This window comes from Oncorhynchus gorbuscha, linkage group LG04, assembly GCF_021184085.1.
Source record: "Oncorhynchus gorbuscha isolate QuinsamMale2020 ecotype Even-year linkage group LG04, OgorEven_v1.0, whole genome shotgun sequence".
Classification (NCBI taxonomy): Eukaryota; Metazoa; Chordata; class Actinopteri; order Salmoniformes; family Salmonidae; genus Oncorhynchus; species Oncorhynchus gorbuscha.
The window spans coordinates 63324705-63344027 of record NC_060176.1 but is presented as its reverse complement, the minus strand read 5'-3'; the positions used below and the strand labels follow the sequence as shown (position 1 = coordinate 63344027).

The window sequence follows — 19323 nt, the reverse complement described above, 5'->3', positions numbered from 1 at the left end:
CCAGATAATGAACACATAAAATCACTGATAATCTCAATTTTGGGTCCGCTGGGTCTCAGTTGGGACTTAAGCCCTGTCGTCATAACATCTTCCTTTGGTTTCAGCACAGAAGTAACAGTCTGTTTATGGCCCAACAGAGAGAGAGGGGGGGGTACCTGAATAGGATGTGTACAGCAACAAAGATTGCAATATTTTTACACCTCTGTTTTCTCCTTAGCTTTTTTCATTGTAGAATATACAACTGATAAAAATGTATTTGCACATTCAAACTAGTTTATGAAGAATATAAATATAATGGACATGTACACAACACTATATTCTCAGTAAAGTCAGAAACCATGGCATGTAGAGGATTATGGAAGCAGTTAATACTTTTTTGCCTATATTACATTGTTTTTGCTTCCTATGAATACATTATTTTAGGCCTAAAGAACCATTATGTAACTGACATTTGTAATACACATTGAAGACATAATACATCGTTTCCTTATTCAAAGGCTTTCAGTAGTAAGAAGATAAAAAACTGAGCAGAAATAATGTATATGAATAAATTATTCTCGTGATTTTTCTTTGCGAAGGACAGAAACAGAATACATTGACATTACTTTGTTATTGACACATTTGTAGCTGACTGGTACAGTATGTGTAGAGCATTTTAGGTTGATTAAAGGAAACAGAGTAAAGGCAGTTGTCCTATAGTCTTCAGTGGATGGTTCCAGAATCCAGATGGATCCCTCTTTTTGATACACACACATTCTCCTCACCACCGTCAGAACAAAACAGTTGAAATGTGAAGACGACCAACAATCCAGCCAAACTCTCCAGTGGAGACTAATGGCAACATCTGTGTTGGAATAATCTCTCAATCTGCCTTTCCCTCTTTATCTAGTTACTTACTCTGGCGCACGGTAGGAGCCGATTGGTCATGCTCCTGACTGTGGGCCAATCGGGAGCTGAGCTGGGGCCCTGGTGTAGTAGCGGTGGTAGCATTGATCTGGGTGACAGCTGCCACAGTCGTGGTGGTGGAAGCAGGGGCTGCTGGGTAGAAGTGGACATCAACGGCGACGGTGGTAAGGCCCAGGGAGATGCAGTGGGAGAGGAGGAGGGGGGCATTACTGTGGCAGATGCTGACACTGTGGCGGACCGGTGTGGCATAGGGCTCAGCTGTCTGGAGGGTCAGGGAGGAGCGCAGGCTTTCCTCACGCACAGGAGGTGGGGAAGGAGAGAGTGAGGGGAGATGGGGTAGGATTTCTTGGCCCTGGCATTGTCCGTATTCTACTCCTCCGCCCCCCCAGTCCTCCACACACTGCAGCTGGATACTGGGGTGAGACAGGCTGCATTCCTTCTCTTCATCCAGGAAGTGGTCAACCTGAAGTGGAAAGGATCCAGACAGCTGCTGCAACTGAATTTGTAATATATTGCTATGGTAATGTGTGGGAAGTGCTATATTTGAACCAATTTTACATATTCATGCACGCGCACACACACACTGACCTGTGTGTCTTCGCTGGGCTCAAGATAGGTCTCTGCTATGAACGAGTGTTCTGGAGTGTGCGGGGGCTGTGTGTCATCAGAGGCAGGGTCTATCATCACAGTGACTGGGCTGGGGGCAGGAGGCCTTGCGCGTGTATCTGATGTGTTGGGGCTTTGTTCAATCACAGCCACCAAATCATCATCCTCAAATGCCCTTTCAGAACAGAGGATACATATACTTAATATTAGCCATTAGGGAAAGTACGGTCCTATTTTCATAGAGATATCCTCCACAACAAAAACAATAGTGCTGAAACCAGTCACCTGTTCTCATAGGTCCTCCCAGTGTCCAGACGTTCAGCATGTCTGCATGGGACGCCCAGGTTCCTGGGAACTGTGGAAGACAAGGCTAATGGGATTCAATAAGAGAAATTAATATTTCCACTTCTGACTCAATGCAGGGTTTAAATCACATACAGAATCTTGGGAATGAGCAAAACAATTTTGATATTTTTTATAGGGGTTCCCACATTCATAGGGGGTGACCTGGTTTGTTATGAGAGTGTCTTGTCTTAGAGTATTTTAAACAATGAGTACAGTATGCCAAAGGGTGGACAATAGGAGGAAGTTACAGTGAGCTAAACAGGCCCACTGACTTCTAATAGTGGGGACAGGCTCGTTCTTCTGGACCAGGGAGTAGAAGGCCATGGTGATGAAGATGAAGGCCATAGACACACCCACTCCCACCACGATGGGGATGTCATGTTTCTCCAGCACTGGAAGCCACGGAGGAGGAGGCTTTACTCTGGGGGAGGAGAGAGAGGGAATGAGACAGAGCGAGAGAGAGTGTTCAATTATTCTCATTGTTAATGGTGATTATAATTGTCTGAAGATCCAAATACAGTATGTAAAAGACTTTGGATATTAGGAGGTTCAGTTGTGATGTACATTTATCTTGCAACATTATCCAATCAAAATCATTAGGAACATAACCAAGTCATGGTCTCATCATGCAGAACATTAGGTCGTTACAGTCAACAGAATAATACGCCCAAGTGCATGTCGTAACTCGTGCAACTATGTAAGCAAGATAAAGTGATAGCAGCTGTGGTGGAGTTTCATCTGGAGTTTAAGCCTGTCAGCCCCAGATAGATAAAAGCTGCTTACCGGTATCTACAATCTTCACCAAACCAAATCCGGACATCTTTTGCAGATCATTATCTATTTTGTGGAAATTCAGGTCTTGAAAGTTCTTGCATTGATTAAGCCTTGTTGTTGCATTCCATTACCTAAAACATTGAGTATTTTGCTTTTCTCAAATAAATGTATGTACACTGTAAGCAGAGACAGTGGAAACTATCCAGCCAGTATGATGTAAGGCAGGGATCATCAACTAGATTCAGTTGTGGCCCGATTTTTCCTTGAGCGGATGGTCATGGGGCTGGAACATAATCACAAATATTATGTAGACTGCAAATTGACCGCAAGAAGCCCAAACAGATATAATACTTGCCTAAACCATTTCAAATCTCGCTTAAATTTGTAAACGGTCACATATATCTCTCTATTATGCGTGGGAATACTTTTGGGAAAATGTTCCAAATTAAAATAACTTGGAACTGATTTGCTGATGTTTTTACAATCTTTTATGCGCAACAATAAAAATAAAATGTGTTGTTTTTGCTCAGAAAACATGGGGGTGTCAAATAAAATCACTTGTGGCGAGCTGCTAGTTGGGGAACCGTGATGTAAGCAGGCAAGCCTGGGAGGAATAAAAGTCCCCTCCGTCTCCCTCCTCCTGTCTCTGTACCGCATGGTGCCCTACCTGGGGTCCTCATTGGTCCTCATGGGGGACTGAGAGGTGTTCCTCTTCAGCCACTCTGTGGGCTCTGTGTCATTGGGCCTGGTTGGTTTGGCTGGATGAGCTGGGTTAGCAGGCTGGCTCGTGTTCTGCTGCAGGGGGTCTGGGGTGGAGGCATAGGGGGCACTAGGGCCCTGGGGGTCAGGGGTGGGGGGTGTGGTGATCAGGTCAGGAAGATGGGTGTTTGAGCCTGAAGGCTGGGTGAGTAGATCTGTACACTGGGTTTGTGTAGGTTCATGCTGGGTTGGTGATGGTTGAGGCTGAGTTTTGGATGGTTGAGTCTGGGTTTGTGAGCGTGAAAACAGGGTGATGGTGCTAGGATCCTGGATATGTGGGTCTGAAGGATTACTTTGAGGTACAGGATGGTGGGTTTGAGCGATTGAGTCGGGAGCATGCAGGCTGTGAATGAGTAGAGACTGAGTCAAAGGTTCTTTGGGCTGGGTAAGAGAATCAGGACGCTGGGTAAAGGGATCAGACGGGTGGCTGGAAGAGTCTGGAAGCTGCGGGAGTGAAACCAGAGACTGGGTAAATCTGCCAATGTGGTTTAGAGGTTTAATTGGTTGCTCAGTGACTTGACGCTGGATGTGCATGACTGATGGCTGGTTGTGGAGGCTTTGGGATATGGACTGTGTTAATGGAGATTGGCTATCTGGGACTAAAACCTGCCGTTGTGTCACTGGGGGTGGGTTGTGTGTTAATGTTGGCTGGTTAGGTATTATTTGAATCTGAGTGAGTGAGATGACTCTATGAGTTACTGAAGGCTGTGTGAGTAAGTCTAAGGGTTCAAATAGAGGTGGAGGTAGGGGTTGTAGCACCGGATGCTGGATCTGTGTGACTGGGGACTGGGTTGGATTGGCCGAGGCCAGGTCCAATGGGAGCAGAGAGTGAAGGTCAGGTGGAACCAGCAGTCCTGTTTGTCCTCTGTAGAGACCTGCTAGTCCTAAAGCTGTCTGCCTGAGAGACGAGAGCAGTCGTAGAGTGTCAGGAGTAGACACTTGGGGGATGTCATTGCTTGAGTCTCTTTGAGTTGCTCGGACTGCAAATAGAAAATAATGGTATCAAACAAAACAATGCATGCTAGTAGAACACCAAGAAAACCACTGCTTTCTTTGGGTTTCTAGGCTCAATAGCTGACTGTATAAAGTTGATGTCAAAGAGTGTGATTCAAAATCTAAAGAATGCACGTTACATAAAAAAAAGTCAAATATTGTTTTGGCAAGTAAATACAGCAAAGGGTAGTTAGTACAAGGATGTGCCTGCACTGCATTCTACAGTGTATGTTTTTGTCTGTACACACCTGTGCTTCCTCCCTGTAGGGAGACACGTGAGTGGGTCATCTCAGAATGCTGAACTAGACTCAGGTCATTACTGGACAGGGGAGTTCTCTGCTCTGCTTCAGTCTTTGGAACCTGCAATTTGTGAAAAGATGTTTGTCAGATGCATAAAATTTGGCATTGATAAAATGCATAACACACTGAGCCACTGAAAGCCGTTTTAAATAATTACACAACTGAAGAGAGACACAGAGATGTGACTCGGGATGTTAGACTTGTCTACTACTGATTATGGTAAACAATTCAGAAGACAAGCGATAGACTTCCACACCAACCTCATTATTACTCACTGCAGATACAATCTGTCTATGCTGCCTTTCTCTATCAGCTGGGGCATCTTCAGCTTAAGATAGAGAAGAAAATGATGAGCATATTTGAATACAGACCCCATAAAGTAACGACTTTTCAAAACTATTTGAATTCAGATCTCAGAAAGTGACTACTTTTTCAAAACTATTTGAATACAGATCCCAGAAAGTAACTATTTTTTAAAACCATTTAAATACAGATCTCAGAAACTATTTGAATAGAGATCCCAGAAGTAACTACTTTTTAAACTATTTGAATACAGATCTGAGAAAGCAACTACTTAAAATATATATTTTACTTTTCAGAAACTATTGGATTGGCTGCCTTCAACTACTGGTATTGCTGCATCTGGAACTGCATGTTGAAGATTGAAATAAAGGCCTCCCGGGTGGCGCAGTGGTTAAGGGCCATCAGAGTCCCTGGGTTCGCGCCCAGGCTCTGTCGTAACCGGCCGCGACCGGGAGGTCCGTGGGGAGACGCACTATTGGCCTAGCGTCGTCCGGGTTAGGGAGGGCTTGGTCGGTAGGGATGTATCGGAGGACGCATGATGAGACAGAGCCTGGGCGCGAACCCAGGGAGTTGTAGCGATGAGACAAGAAAGTAGCTATTACAACAATTGGATACCACGAAATTGGGGAGAAAAATGTTTTTTTTTTTAAAGAATATTATATTATACACACTATAAAATAAACAATCTTCTGTATTATTCCAATCCTTTTTACAGTCTCTCCCCCCTCCTTGATCGCCTTTGGCTGTACATGTCGTACACAAAACTATTCGAACTATTGCATTCCATGCCTCAGAAAAGCATACGCGCGATGTCATGTTATTTTTTTCAGGTGGGGAGTAGGCTAACATGCAGCTATTTACATGTTTTACACAAAAAATATTATTGACATGTATTTTTACTTTTCCGATAAGTTAAATGCTTGGCTGCCTAGAAAGTTCGGCTGTCCAGAGGTAGAAAGGGGTGAGTAAAGACCGAAATGTGAAGGGAGGGGAGGGTGAGCAGCAGCGACGTTACGCCTATATCACATCGACATTGCATTTTGGTAAACCAGAAGTACATTAATTTCCAATGGAACGCTGCGTTTGCCTTGCAGCATTGCTCAGCAGAGGCAGTTGCAGTGCGTTCTGTGTGGTGCATACGTTGTATTTATCGTCGTATGCGTCAAACTGCATGCATAGCCGGATCGGTGTGATCAAGACTAGAGAAACAAATGTGTGCGTAAAATAACGCATGCGCAGAATGTGACCCAGATCTTTCCTCTTGATATTTTTGTCCCCCGTTTAAAAAAAAACATCTTACCTCTTGATCACACCGACTGCTTTATTGCGCAAAATGTTATGTATACCTATATTCTGCTTCCATTTCTGTCAAATCCAATGTATGCACTTGCCAATGCAATGTAATGCTGGCAAGGCAAACGCAACATTCCATTGGAAATGAATGTACTTTTGGTGTACCAAAATGCAAAGATAATGTAGGTGTGATAGAAGCATCAGCTTTGAGAAATCGGTTTCAGGAGGGGTGGGGCGAAAACGATTTATCTGTAGCAATACCCTTAATGTTATGATACCTGAAAATACTGAAGAGAAATTCAAAGCCAATTGCAAACAGCAAGTTGGATGCTTAGCAAAAACAACTTTGAACCTCTTTGTCCATCTGAAGGAAAGTGTTCTTGTTTCAAACACACACTATAACATTTATAAAGGGATAGTTACGCTGAATACAAACTAACATGATTTTCCACCTACCTTGGCCACAGTTTATTCAAGAAGGTAGTTTTTTATATATTTAGTTTCCTTTCAACACTTAATAGACATATTTTGTTACTGTTATCATTCTCAATAACACTTAACATTAAATTGGTATTGTGCCTGTGTAATAAAACTGTCATTTTTGGAGCAACATTTTATTAGTATGTTGTTCCATAATACTTTGGTAATTGCGTAGCAATGCGCTGAGAGTTTTTGTGACTACTGTACACAAGAGGAAAAGTGATGCACTATATTGCAATTTCCAAAGTCCTATGTAACAACAATGTTTCTATTGTAATAATCAAAGTTACTACACATGTATAAGAAGTTGATGTCAAGTGTATTACCTTATGTCTCACTCATTTATGAATATATATATTTGTTAGTCATTTTGAAGCTGCAAAAGTGGTCTACTTTAATGTTGAGGTAATATCATAAAGACATTGTTAAACCAGAGATGGTGAGGGTGGCTCTTCTCTGCTGTCGTCCCACTATGTTCTCAGCGGTACAGTGATAGTCCCCTGCATCAGACACCTGAACACTGGAGATATGCAGAGCCCCTTCATCTGCACACACATGAAGGCACAGTCACACATTCACCAAAGCTCTCATTATTCTCCTTAACACCGATCTCATCTCTTCAGATCTGTAAACACTAGTAGAATGGATTTATGCCATCATAGGAGAATGTGGTAGGGTATCTTTCTTGGCAGGTGTAAGTTGTATTTAAAATGTGACTGGCTCACCATCTACATGCCTCTCCAGGGTTGGGGTGATGGAGTGTCCCCTTGTCCAGGTGTACCTGATGGGGAGGTCCCCCACTGCCCTGCATGGCAGGACCACATAGGACCCCTCTGAGCTGCTCACTGCCCCCAGGAAGGACACTATGATGGGGCTTACTAAGCCAGAGAGAGGGGGAGAGAGAGAGAGAGCACCACATTGTCTCAATACATTCAGATACTAAGCACCTTAAACACACCTGAGCTTCACTTCCGGCTAATGTGATGAAGTTAACTTTGTTGTCCATACATGGGATATAGGCCAAGATTTGTAGCATGATCAACAGTTCTCGGCTCTATTAAGTCATCCAGACATCCATTATACACACACTTCTATAGTATAACATCAAACAGACGGTGTGTACTGTATTGGGGAAGGTAAGTTACCAGCGACACGTAAAGTAGCTGTTCTCCGGTCATGCCCCACAGTGTTGGAGGCTTCACAAGTGTACGTGCCCTCATCATAGCTCCTGACAGACAGGATGTAGAGGGTAGTGTTTCTCACGCTGAGAACAGAGAAGCTTGTCATTCATTACCACAAGAAGGTTAGTGGTCTGCAAGCTAATGGTTCCTGACAGATTGGTTGATTACGCCAAATACTTCCTCTAGTGATCAGTAACACAAGACTGTGTTCGCCCACTGAGCTAAAGCCTCACAGAACCACCTCTGTTACACTGAACGTACCCCACAGCGATCTTGCCACCAGTCTGAATGGAGCGTCCCTGTTTGGACCAGACAATGGAGGGGAGGGGCTGTCCCCAGACCTGGCACTGAACACCACCTGGGCCCCTACAGGGACTGTCACCACTTGTGGCCACAGCCTCACCGATGGAGATGCTGGTGGTCATGGGGAGGAGGAAGAATAGGCTGGTTAGCTTGTTACTTCTGTACCTAAGGAAGTATATCTCAGATAATTAACTGTGTCTTAGATTATGATTGCAAGTGTATTTGTATGAATATTAACGTGCTGTATCAGGTATCATCCTGAATATCTCTTATACAGACACATGGCTAGACAATAATAAGCCTACATCCTGTGTGATGTCATACAGTATCTACCCAGAACGGTCAGTCTGGCAGCTCTGGAGGTCACAGATCTGTACAGGTAGACATTGGATGCTCTGCAGAAGTAGACTCCACTGTCTGTGTCATAGACACTGGAGAAACAAGCAGTTAATTACAGCTTGAAACTGTCTGGTTTCACTGGAGGATTACCATCATACAGAAAAATAATCTAGTCATAAGCTAGACACTCTGTATACACACACACACTGTACACACACACCTGTGGAAGATGAGGTCTCCACTAAGCCTGACAGTGAAGTGTGTCATGGGAGCGAGGAGGCGGTTGTTTTTGAACCAGGACACTGTTGTTGGAGGCCTGCTGTAGGGGGGTCTACAAACCAGAGTAACAGACTCCCCCATCCTCACAGACTTGTTGGTAGGCTGCTGGACAAAAGTCCACCCCATCACTGTAGAGAGGGAGGGAGGTACTGTATGTCAGTAAAGGGGCTAGTATAGATATGATATTTGGGTTTGATTGACAACAACCAGAGCACCTGCTGGAAGGAGAAAGGCAGTCTTAGACCTGACTGTCTCCCTCTTGTTCCTGGCCTCACAGTGGTAGGAACCCTCATCATCCTCAGACACGTTCCTGGGGATAAAGTGCACAGCACACCACACACATTAATATCACTTTTGTTATCGCTGCTTGCTTTTTACCTTTGATTTAAAGGTAAACAACTTTTATAATGTCTTAATGTCCTCAAGATCTCACTTGAAAACAAGCAGCTGTCCCTTGTTCTGCAGACTCAAGCCAGAGTTGTTCACAAGGAGATGGCTGTCTTTGAACCATTGCACTGTGGGAGGCGGTAAGCCTCGGACAACACAGCGCATGGAGGCCTCCGTCTCTATGGCAACTGTGATGTTGTCAGGGCCCCGAGTGATCTGCAGCCTTGTAGGGACTCCTGCAGAGCAACAGAAAAACATGGGGGTGTGCCTCAATACTATATAGTGGCTTTCTTTCCTAAGTTCAGTTTCCTCATGTTTAGTTGCCCTACTTTAGTCAACCTTGATTTAGCATACAGCATATGATTTGGATCAGTTACAGGAATGATGTATACATTGATACAGTAGTGTTAAGTAAATGCAGCAAAAAAAGGAACGTCCCTTTTTCAGGACCCTGTCTTTCAAAGATAATTAGTACAAATCCAAATAACTTCACAGATCTTCATTGTAAAGGGTTTAAACACTGTTGCCCATGCTTGTTCAATAAAACATAGACAATTAATGAATATGCACCTGTGGAACGGTCGTTAAGACACTAACAGCTTACAGATGGTAGGCAATTAATGTCACAGTTATGAAAACTTAGGACACTAAAGAGGCCTTTCTACTGACTGAACAACACCAAAAGAAAGATTCCCAGGGTCCCTGCGTGAACGTGCCTTAGTCATGCTGCAAGGAGGCATGAGGATTGCAGATGTGGCCAGGGCAATAAATTGCAATGTCCGTACTGTGAGATGCCTAAGGCCCATACAGGGAGACAGGATGGACAGCTGATCATCCTCACAGTGGCAGATCACGTGTAACAATGCCTGCATAGGATCGGTACATCCGAAAATCACACCTGCGGGACAGGTACAGGATGGCAACAACAACTGCCTGAGTTACACCAGGAATGCACAATCCCTCCATCAGTGTCCGCAATAGGCTGAGCAAGGATGGACTGAGGGATCGTAGGCCTGGTGTAAAGAAGGTCCTCACCAGACATCACCGGCAACAACGTTGCCTATGGCCACAAACCCACCGTCGCTGGACCAGAGAGGACTGGCAAAAAGTGCTCTTCACTGGCGAGCTGCGGTTTTGTCTCACCAGGGGTGATGGTCACATTCGCGTTTATCGTCGAAGGAATAAACGTTACACCGAGGCCTGTACTCTGGAGCAGGATCGATTTGAAGGTGGAGGGTCCGTCATGGTCTGGGGCGGTGTGTCACAGCATCATCGGACTGAGATTGTTGTCATTGCAAGCAATCTCCTCCCGCATGACAATGCCACCAACCATACTGCTCGTTCTGTGTGTGATTTCCTGCAAGACAGGAATGTTAGTGTTCTGCATTGGCCAGTGAAGAGCCCGGATCGCAATCTCATTGAGCACATCTGGGACCTGTTGGATCGGAGGGTGAGGGCTGGGGCCATACCCTCCAGAAATGTCCGGGAAATGTCTTTCACTTGTCTTGGTGAAAGAGTGGGGTAACATCTCACACCAAGAACTGGCAAATCTGGTGCAGTCCATGAGGAGAGATGCTCTGCAGTACTTAATGCAGCTTGTAGCCACACCAGATACTGACTGTTACTTTTGATTTTGACCCCCCCTTTGTTCAGGGACACATTATTCCATTTCTAATAGTTACATGTCTGGGGAACTTGTTCAGTTTATGTCTCAGGTGTTGAATCTTGTTATGTTCATACAATTATTTACACATGTTAAGTTTGCTGAAAATAAAAGCAGTTGACAGTGAGAGGACATTTCTTTTTTTGCTTAGTTTAAAGTAAAAATACTTCAAAGTTCTACTTAAGTCATTTTTAGGGGTATCTGTACTTTACTAAGCCAAGGCTTTCGACTCTGTCAATCACCACATTCTTATTGGCAGACTCAATAGCCTCGGTTTCTCAAATGACTGCCTCACCTGGTTTACCAACTACTTCTGTGACAGAGTTCAGTGTGTCAAATCGGAGGGCCTGTTGTCCGGACCTCTGGCAGTCTCTACGGGGGAGCCACAGGGTTCAATCCTCAGGCTGACTCTTTTCTCTGTATACATCAATGATGTCGCTCTTGCTGCTGGTAATTCTCTAATCCACCTCTACGCATACGACACCATTCTGTATACTTCTGGCCCATCTTTGGACACTGTTAACCAACCTCCAGACAATCTTCAATGCCATACAACTCTCCTTCCGTGGCCTCCAACTGCTCGCTGCCTACACCTGCCCGCCCGTCCAGCATCACTACTCTGGCCGGTTCTGACTTACAATATGTGGACAACTACAAATACCTAGGTGTCTGATTAGACTGTAAACTCTCCTTCCAAACTCACATTACACATCTCTAATCCAAAGTTAAATCTAGAACCAGCTTCATATTTCGCAACAAAGCATCCTTCACTCATGCTGCCAAACATACCCTTGTAAAACGGACTATCCTACCGATCATTGACTTCGGCGATGTCATTTACAAAATAGCCTCCAACACTCTACTCAACAAATTGGATGTAGTCTATCACAGTGCCATTAGTTTTGTCACCAAAGCCCCATATACTACCCACCACTGCGACCTGTATGCTCTCGTTGGCTGGCCCTCGCCTCATACTCGTCGCCAAACCCACTGGCTCCAGGTCATCTACAAGACCCTGCTAGGTAAAGTCCCGCCTTATCTCAGCTCACTGGTCACCATAGCAGCACCCACCTGTAGCACGCGCTCCAGCAGGTATATCTCACTGGTCACCCCCAAAGCCAATTCCTCATTTGGCCGCCTCTCCTTCCAGTTCTCTGCTGCCAATGACTGGAACAAACTGCAAAAATCTCTGAAGCTGGAGACTCTTACCTCCGTCACTAGCTTTAAGCACCAGCTGTCAGAGCAGCTCACAGATCACTGCACCTGTACATAGCTCATCTGTAAATAGCCCATCCAATCTACCTCATCCCCATACTGTATTTATGTATTTATCTTGCTCCTTTGCACCCCAGTATCTCAACTTACACATTCTTCCCCTGCACATCCTACCATTCCAGTGTTTAATTGCTATATTGTAATTACTTTGCCACCATGGCCTATTTATTGCATATATATATATATATACATTATATACATATATATATATTTTCCTACTGTATTATTGATTGTATGTTTTGTTTATTCCATGTGTAACACTGTGTTGTTGTATGTGTCGAACTGCTTTTCTTTATCTTGGCCAGGTCGCAGTTGCAAATAAGAACGTGTTCTCAACTAGCCTACCTGGTTGAATAAAGGTGAAATAAAGGTGAAATCTTTACCTTCATAGTAAGACAATTGTGTACTGTTTCCACCACTGCTTTCATACAGGATACAGAGACAGAAACAGACCGACCTCAACACTAGTTCCGTCATCCATGCTGTTCTAAGAGGACAGGACAGGGCAGACAGAAGGGATAGGGAGTAGGGGAGAGGCTGTGCATTGTCTCACCTTGTACTGTGAGTGTAGCTGCCTTGCTTTCCCGGCTGGTGTTCAGTAAGGTGTTGTGTGTGACACAGACGTATTCCCCTTCGTCCTCTATTGAGACATTAGAGAGGTGAAGAGTGCCTGAGGTCTTCCTCTGGTTACCCCCTCCATATTGACCCTGGAGAAACACACTTTGTATTTAAACATACACAGCCACACACAATCAAATGTACATACACAAAGACATAAAAATGGACATGCGATCAAATCCATACAATACATGCAAAGCCTAATGCATTTGATACCTGAATCTGAGCGCCTTTGGTGAAGAGTGTGTTGTCTTTGAGCCAGGTGATGTGTGCTGGGGGGGAGCTGTCCCCTGAGACACACTGGAGGAACACTGGCCGACCCTCACTGACTGTCTGAGACTGAGGACTGAAGAACACTACCTCCAGGTCTACACACAAAGACACACAGTATCAAACAAAGAATCCAATGTATCTATGTTTTTCTCATTTCCGAGACAGATTTCACAAAAAAGCCAGATAATATGTGTATTAAAGCTAATGCATTGTATTATTTCAGCAGAAGCATATAGAAGAGCTGAGAAGGCCAACTAACCAGCTTCCATCACTTGGACAACAGTCATGATGTGTTTGGCTCCAATGCCTGCACTACAGACATATCTCCCCAGGTCCCCCTCTCTCAGCTGGGGGAAGAACAGAGATCCGTTGGCCAATTGGTGGATCCCTTTGCCAGGACCAGGAGTCAATGCTGCTGGCTCTCCACTGGCCCTCTCCCATCTAACAGACAGTTCCCCCTGGCTGCTGGAGTCATACACTGCACAGTACAGTGTGAGGGGAGCACCCAGTACACCAACACCGTCCTCTGGATGGGTGGAGAACACTGAACACAGACACAAGTGTGAGATACAAACCGGAGAGAGAGAACAGGCGGCAAATTGACAAACTGTATTCTGAGACTTCCCTATTAAGGGTTGATCCTATAAGTTATGTTAAGTAAGACATGAGACCCAGTCAGTCTAATTGTCAGTATCTTGTCATAGGAAAGGATACAGAAATGATCAGTGCACCAGGTGGGCACCTACATTGCTAGTTATGTATAGTAAAAATGATACTTTACTTCAAAACATTAATGTTAGATGCAATCATTGACAGTGAAGTACCCAGCAAAAGTGAGTATTGTTTTGAGTTATTACTCTACAGAATAACATTTTAAAAACATAACAGGATTCAATGACATTAATATATGAATTTACTACAAATCTAATGATTGAATATGTTCCCAAACATCCAGTCTACCTGAAGACTGAGAGAAATCACAGATTACAGTGTGGTGTGAAGCTGCATGTTGCTAGGAGACAGAGGAAGCTGAAGCAGGTTTTTTTTTAAAGCCTTTTGTCACATTATACATGGGGTATGGAAATTAGCATTGGGACTATTTAGAAAAACTGGTCTTGATCATTGCAGAAATCATGATAAAATTGAATTGATACATAATTATCTCGTAGTATTAGTGTTGCAATTCATAAAGGTGGACCTATCTCTAATGAAAACATTGTTCTGTAAGTGTCATTAATGATATGACGAGAAAAAAATCACCAGTATTATGCAATAATTGTGCAGCAACCAGTCTATGCATTAATTATGGATACAATCATTAGGGAACACCAAGTTCATGACCACATTTGGTCCCACTCTAATATGAAACGGCATTAACAGCAACAAAAGGGAGAGCATACAGACTGTAAACCCTGTGTTTAGTTTGCCTCTCACTCACCCAGGTCAGACAGGGCTGGTTGACCATGAAGAGAGCAGGAGAGAATGAGCAGCCAAAGGTGAGAGGTCACAGGAGGGGAACTGCAGACAAACATAGACTCGAGCATCTTACTGCAGGGCTCCACCTGACACTGAGGTCCAGAGAGGCTCGTCCATGGCACCAGCAGTGTACGTGTCCTGAGAAACATTGTGCCCATCATCTTATATAAGTAGGTTTAAAAAAGGTAGCTTGGATGTTTGACCAGTTCAATCAGGGGCCTAGTTTATTTCAAATTTTCCCTGTGTTGTTTGCAATTATTAATCTCATTGTGGATTTATTATAGTGCATAACTAATAATATTTTGCCTCCAAAGTTGTTGCCAATTGTGTTGCACTACTGCAGATCTTTTGTGCATGTGCATGTGTGTATGCATTTTCTCAGTGCTCCATGTAATATATGAAAGAGCTCACTTAGCACCACTCTCTGTCTCTCTCTGTATGATACCTATTTTGGTTGTGTGTTTCAGTGGCACCGCGATGGCAGTGGAGCATTGTCTGTTCCTAGCCTCTTTCCTCTCTTCAATGGGCCAGCCACTTCATCCTCCAGTTCAGCAGCAGCAGCCCCTCCACTCAATGAAGGTGACATGAAAAGGACTGCGGAGCTTTGTACTGTGAAGATCAGTTATCATCAGCCCCCCTGGAAGAAAGCTGCCTGTCTGATCACATGGGCTTTCATGCTCAGCCCAACATGTCCATGTAAGGATAGAATGACTATGATGTGACAGTTGGTGCTCATAGAGGCATGTGTTTCACGCACATGAACATTGATTTTAAAAGTATGGAAACATACAACACCAAAGGCAACAAAGCTTACACTTCAATTTCCATTCAATGTAAATATTTGAAGTAGACGCCTAACAATTCGACACTAATTTAAGTGTAACAGTGCAGGCAGTGTGGACACAGAAAACTTAACCCCTTAGAGTCGATGTCCGTGCCCCCACATAAAATTAATTAGCATAATAACTAAAAATCTAAACAGAATCAGTCAGTTTAAGCTAGAGATATATTTTTGCATTGTATGCATCTCAATCTGTGGTGAAAGGTGACAGTTAGGAGCAGTGTTTGTCAGACCATGAATTGTCCTGAAAATCAGTCTTCTCACAAAATCGTCTGTAGCGTCCAAGTTTGTAGGTCTGGCCTACAATCTACACTGAACAAAACTATAAATGCAACAAAAAAAATATTTTCAAAGATTTGACTGAGTTACAGTTCATATAACGAAATCAATGAAATGAAATAAATTAATTTGGCCCTAATCTATGAATTTCACAAGACTGGGAATACAGATACCTTTTTTAAAAAGTAGGGACTTGGATCAGAAAACCAGTCAGTATCTGGTGTGAACACCATTTGCCTCATGCAGCGCGGCAGATCTCCTTCGCATAGAGTTGATCAGGCTGTTGATTGTGGCCTGAGGAATGTTGTCCCACTCCTCTTCAATGGCTGTGTGAAGTTGCTCGATATTAGCTGGAATTGGAACATGCTGTCATACATATCGATCCAGAGCTTCCCAAACATGCTCCTGGGGTGACATGTCTGGTGAGTATGCAGGCCATGGAAGAACTGGGACGTTTTCAGATTCCAGGAATTGTGTACAGATCCTTGAGATATGAGGCAGTGCATTATTATGCTGAAACATGATGTGATAGTGGTGGATGAATGGTACGACAATGGGCCTCAGGATCTCGTCACGGTATCTCTGTGCATTCAAATTGCAATAGATAAAATGCAATTGTGTTAGTTGTCTGTAGTTTATGCCTGCCCATACCATGACCCCTCAAATAAATGTTTCACCGAGTTCAAGTAACAGACACATCTCAAAATCAACTGTTCAGAGAACCAACCGCTGTGTCTTTGTGAGACGCAGAGTAGGTGAACGGATGATCTCCGCATGTGGTTCCCACCGTGAAGCATGGAGGTGTAATGGTGTGGGGTGCTTTGCTGGTGACACTGTCAGTGATTTATTTAGAATTCAAGGCACACTTAACCAGCGTGGTTTCCACAACATTCTGCAGCATTACGCCATCCCATCTGGTTTGCTCTTAGTGGAACTATCATTTGTTTTTCAACAGGACAATGACCCAACACACCACCAGGTTAAGGGCTATTTGATCAAGAAGGAATGAGATGGTTTGGGATGATTTGGACCGCAGAGTGAAGGAAAAGCAGCTAACAAGTGCTCAGAATATGTGGGAACTCCTTCAAGACTGTTGGAAAAGCATTCTAGGTGAAGCTTGTTGAGAGAGTGTGCAAAGCTGTCATCAAGGTGGCTACTTTGAAGAATCTCAAATATAAAATATATTTAGATTTTTTCAATTAAAATTAAATAAATCTTCTTCAGGCTAGGGTCCTTTTTTCTCAATTTCCACCTGACTGACGTGCCCAAAGTAAACTGCCTGCTGCTCAGGCCCTGAAGCTAGGATATGCATATACTTGGTACCATTGGAAAGATGACACTTTGAGTTTGTATAAATGTTCAAATAATGTAGGAGACTATAACACAATAGATATGGTAGGAGAAAATCCAAAGAAAAACCAACCAGAATTTTTTTGAGAGAGAGCCCATGCTATTACAATGGAACGAATAGGGGTATTCTGAAATCTAGCTCTCAGGATGCAATTCCTATGGCTTCCACTGGATGTCAGCACTCAATGCTCAAGGTTTCAGGCTTGTTTCTTCCAAAACGAGTAAGAATAATAAGTTTTTCAACAGGGACACAGACTTGGAAATTTGTGAATGCCCGCGTGATGAAGAGGACACATACTTGCTAATATTGTTTTCCTATTGAACATACTTCTTTCCGTATGAAATATTATAGTTTAATGACATTTTTGGGTGTCTGAGGATTGGATAGAAACATATTTTGACTTCTTGAACTTCTTGAAGTTTAGGTTTAGATTTTCGGATTCCTATCTTGGCATGCTGAATGAGTGGATTACTCAAATCGATGGCGCCAACTAAACTGACTTTTTGGGATATAAAGAAGGATTTTATCTAACAAAACGACACTACATGTTATAGCTGGGACCCTTTGGATGACAAATCAGAGGAAGATTTTCAAAAGGTCAGTGAATTTGTAATCGCTATTTGTGAATTTATGAAACCTATGCCGGTGGGAAAAATATTTTGATGTGGGGCGCCATCCTCAAACAATCACATGGCATGCTTTCTCTGTAAAGCCTACTGTAAATCGGACAGTGCAGTTAGATTAACAAGAATTTAAACCGATATAAGACACTTGTATGTACCTAAATGTTTAATATCCATAATTTGTATGATTATTTATTTGACTCCCTCCAGTTTCACCGCTAGCGGGACGCCTAACCTTAAGTTAAGTTTTTTGGTTACTACATGATTCCAAATATGTTATTTGATGTTATTTGATGTCTTAGAATAATTTGTTAAACACTATGATAGTGAAAGTGGTCCCATGGCCATGGACCCTGGCTGGTAGTGGAAGTGCTTGATAGTGGCCATGTGAATGGGCACTTACATACCTGACTCATCTGGCATGGGAAGCAGAGCCAGCAGTGGGTATGCTAACACACAGCTATCTGATGAGGGCCTGGGGGTGTGTGTTTGCTTTGCCTCACAGCAGACCATTTACCTCACAAGCAGTTTAGCAAGTCATTGAGATTGGATTTAATCCCACACTCAAGCACTTAAATGCTCTGTCTCTCTTTTCCCTAAGATTTTCTTTGTTTTGGTTTCAGATGTCTTGCATTATTTGTCAGCAGCATTTCTATGTAAAAGAACTCACTCATGAACACTCTCTCCAATGAGACAGGCTCCCAAACCATCAAAATGCAATCAATTTGTTTTTGAATAATACATTATTTATGTGTAATATTGAAAACATACATAGACGCATGAAAATAATTCCAGTGCTTGTAAAAGGCCACTGCAACATTACCAAATGAATATGAAATGTAATTACCAGAAAAGCACAAACACCCACTGTAATATGACAGTATATTTGAATGTAACTGCAACTAGCACTATTGTTATTGGAACTAACACTATAGCTTTAAACTATTCAAATGAATGACCAAATAAAATGCAGAAAGCATTTAAGTGTTTCCTATTTTAGCAAAATAACTAAAATGACAAGACAACCTTTGCTTATGCTACTTATTTGCAAGTTATAGAAATATGAAACACAGTTTTATGATGTATAAAGTAATATACTCTACCTTCATCCAGTAGATCTCTCCAGCTCTCTCCAGTCTGTGCAAACCCTCCGTTCGTCAGCTGCATATGCTTAGGTTCCAGGTGGAAAGGACAAGCCACGCTCACTTGTACGCACACACACACACACACACACACACACACACACACACACACACACACACACACACACACACACACACACACACACACACACACACACACACACACACACACACACACACACACACACACACACACACACACACACACACACACACACACACACACACACACACACACACACACACACACACACACACACACACACACACACACACACACACACACACACAAACAGAAGAGCAAAGCGTAATCCAATTATAGCCATAGTAAAGAACAAAACCACCTTCACACACATGAGAACAAGGAGATCCCAAATGTTCCACTTCCAACAGTATTATAACAAGCTTATTGTCACCATACAATACTAAGTATTGTGTTTCTATTATTGGTCCCAGTGAAGGAGCACTGATGAGTTGAGAAAGAAGACATACATAGATAATGAAAATTCATATGAATTATAACTCATGAATATG

At 43.2% G+C, this 19323-nt stretch overlaps 2 protein-coding genes across 3 annotated transcripts; both read right to left on the bottom strand.

The window, feature by feature from the left end:
* Nucleotides 1-289: 289 nt before the first annotated feature.
* On the bottom strand, nt 290-8491 carry LOC124034458 (mucin-5AC-like). 2 transcript variants are annotated; one of them, XM_046347688.1, is made up of 11 exons: nt 8202-8491; nt 7905-8023; nt 7485-7637; nt 7191-7304; nt 4944-5011; nt 4632-4743; nt 3299-4370; nt 2130-2278; nt 1798-1882; nt 1495-1687; nt 290-1369 (listed from the first exon to the last, which is right to left on the bottom strand). In XM_046347688.1, the coding sequence occupies exons 1-11, from the start codon at nt 8363-8365 to the stop codon at nt 890-892; spliced, it is 2709 nt and encodes a 902-aa protein (XP_046203644.1). In that variant the 5' UTR covers nt 8366-8491; the 3' UTR covers nt 290-889. The 2 variants fall into 2 exon arrangements, with proteins under 2 accessions (XP_046203644.1, XP_046203645.1); XM_046347689.1 differs by having other exon boundaries at nt 1798-1867.
* LOC124034460 (hemicentin-1-like) lies at nt 8424-18838 on the bottom strand. The gene is made up of 9 exons (XM_046347692.1): nt 18751-18838; nt 14516-14691; nt 13337-13621; nt 13021-13172; nt 12740-12893; nt 9295-9484; nt 9077-9171; nt 8803-8989; nt 8424-8674 (listed from the first exon to the last, which is right to left on the bottom strand). The coding sequence occupies exons 2-9, from the start codon at nt 14619-14621 to the stop codon at nt 8545-8547; spliced, it is 1299 nt and encodes a 432-aa protein (XP_046203648.1). The 5' UTR covers nt 14622-14691; nt 18751-18838; the 3' UTR covers nt 8424-8544.
* Nucleotides 18839-19323: the final 485 nt, after the last annotated feature.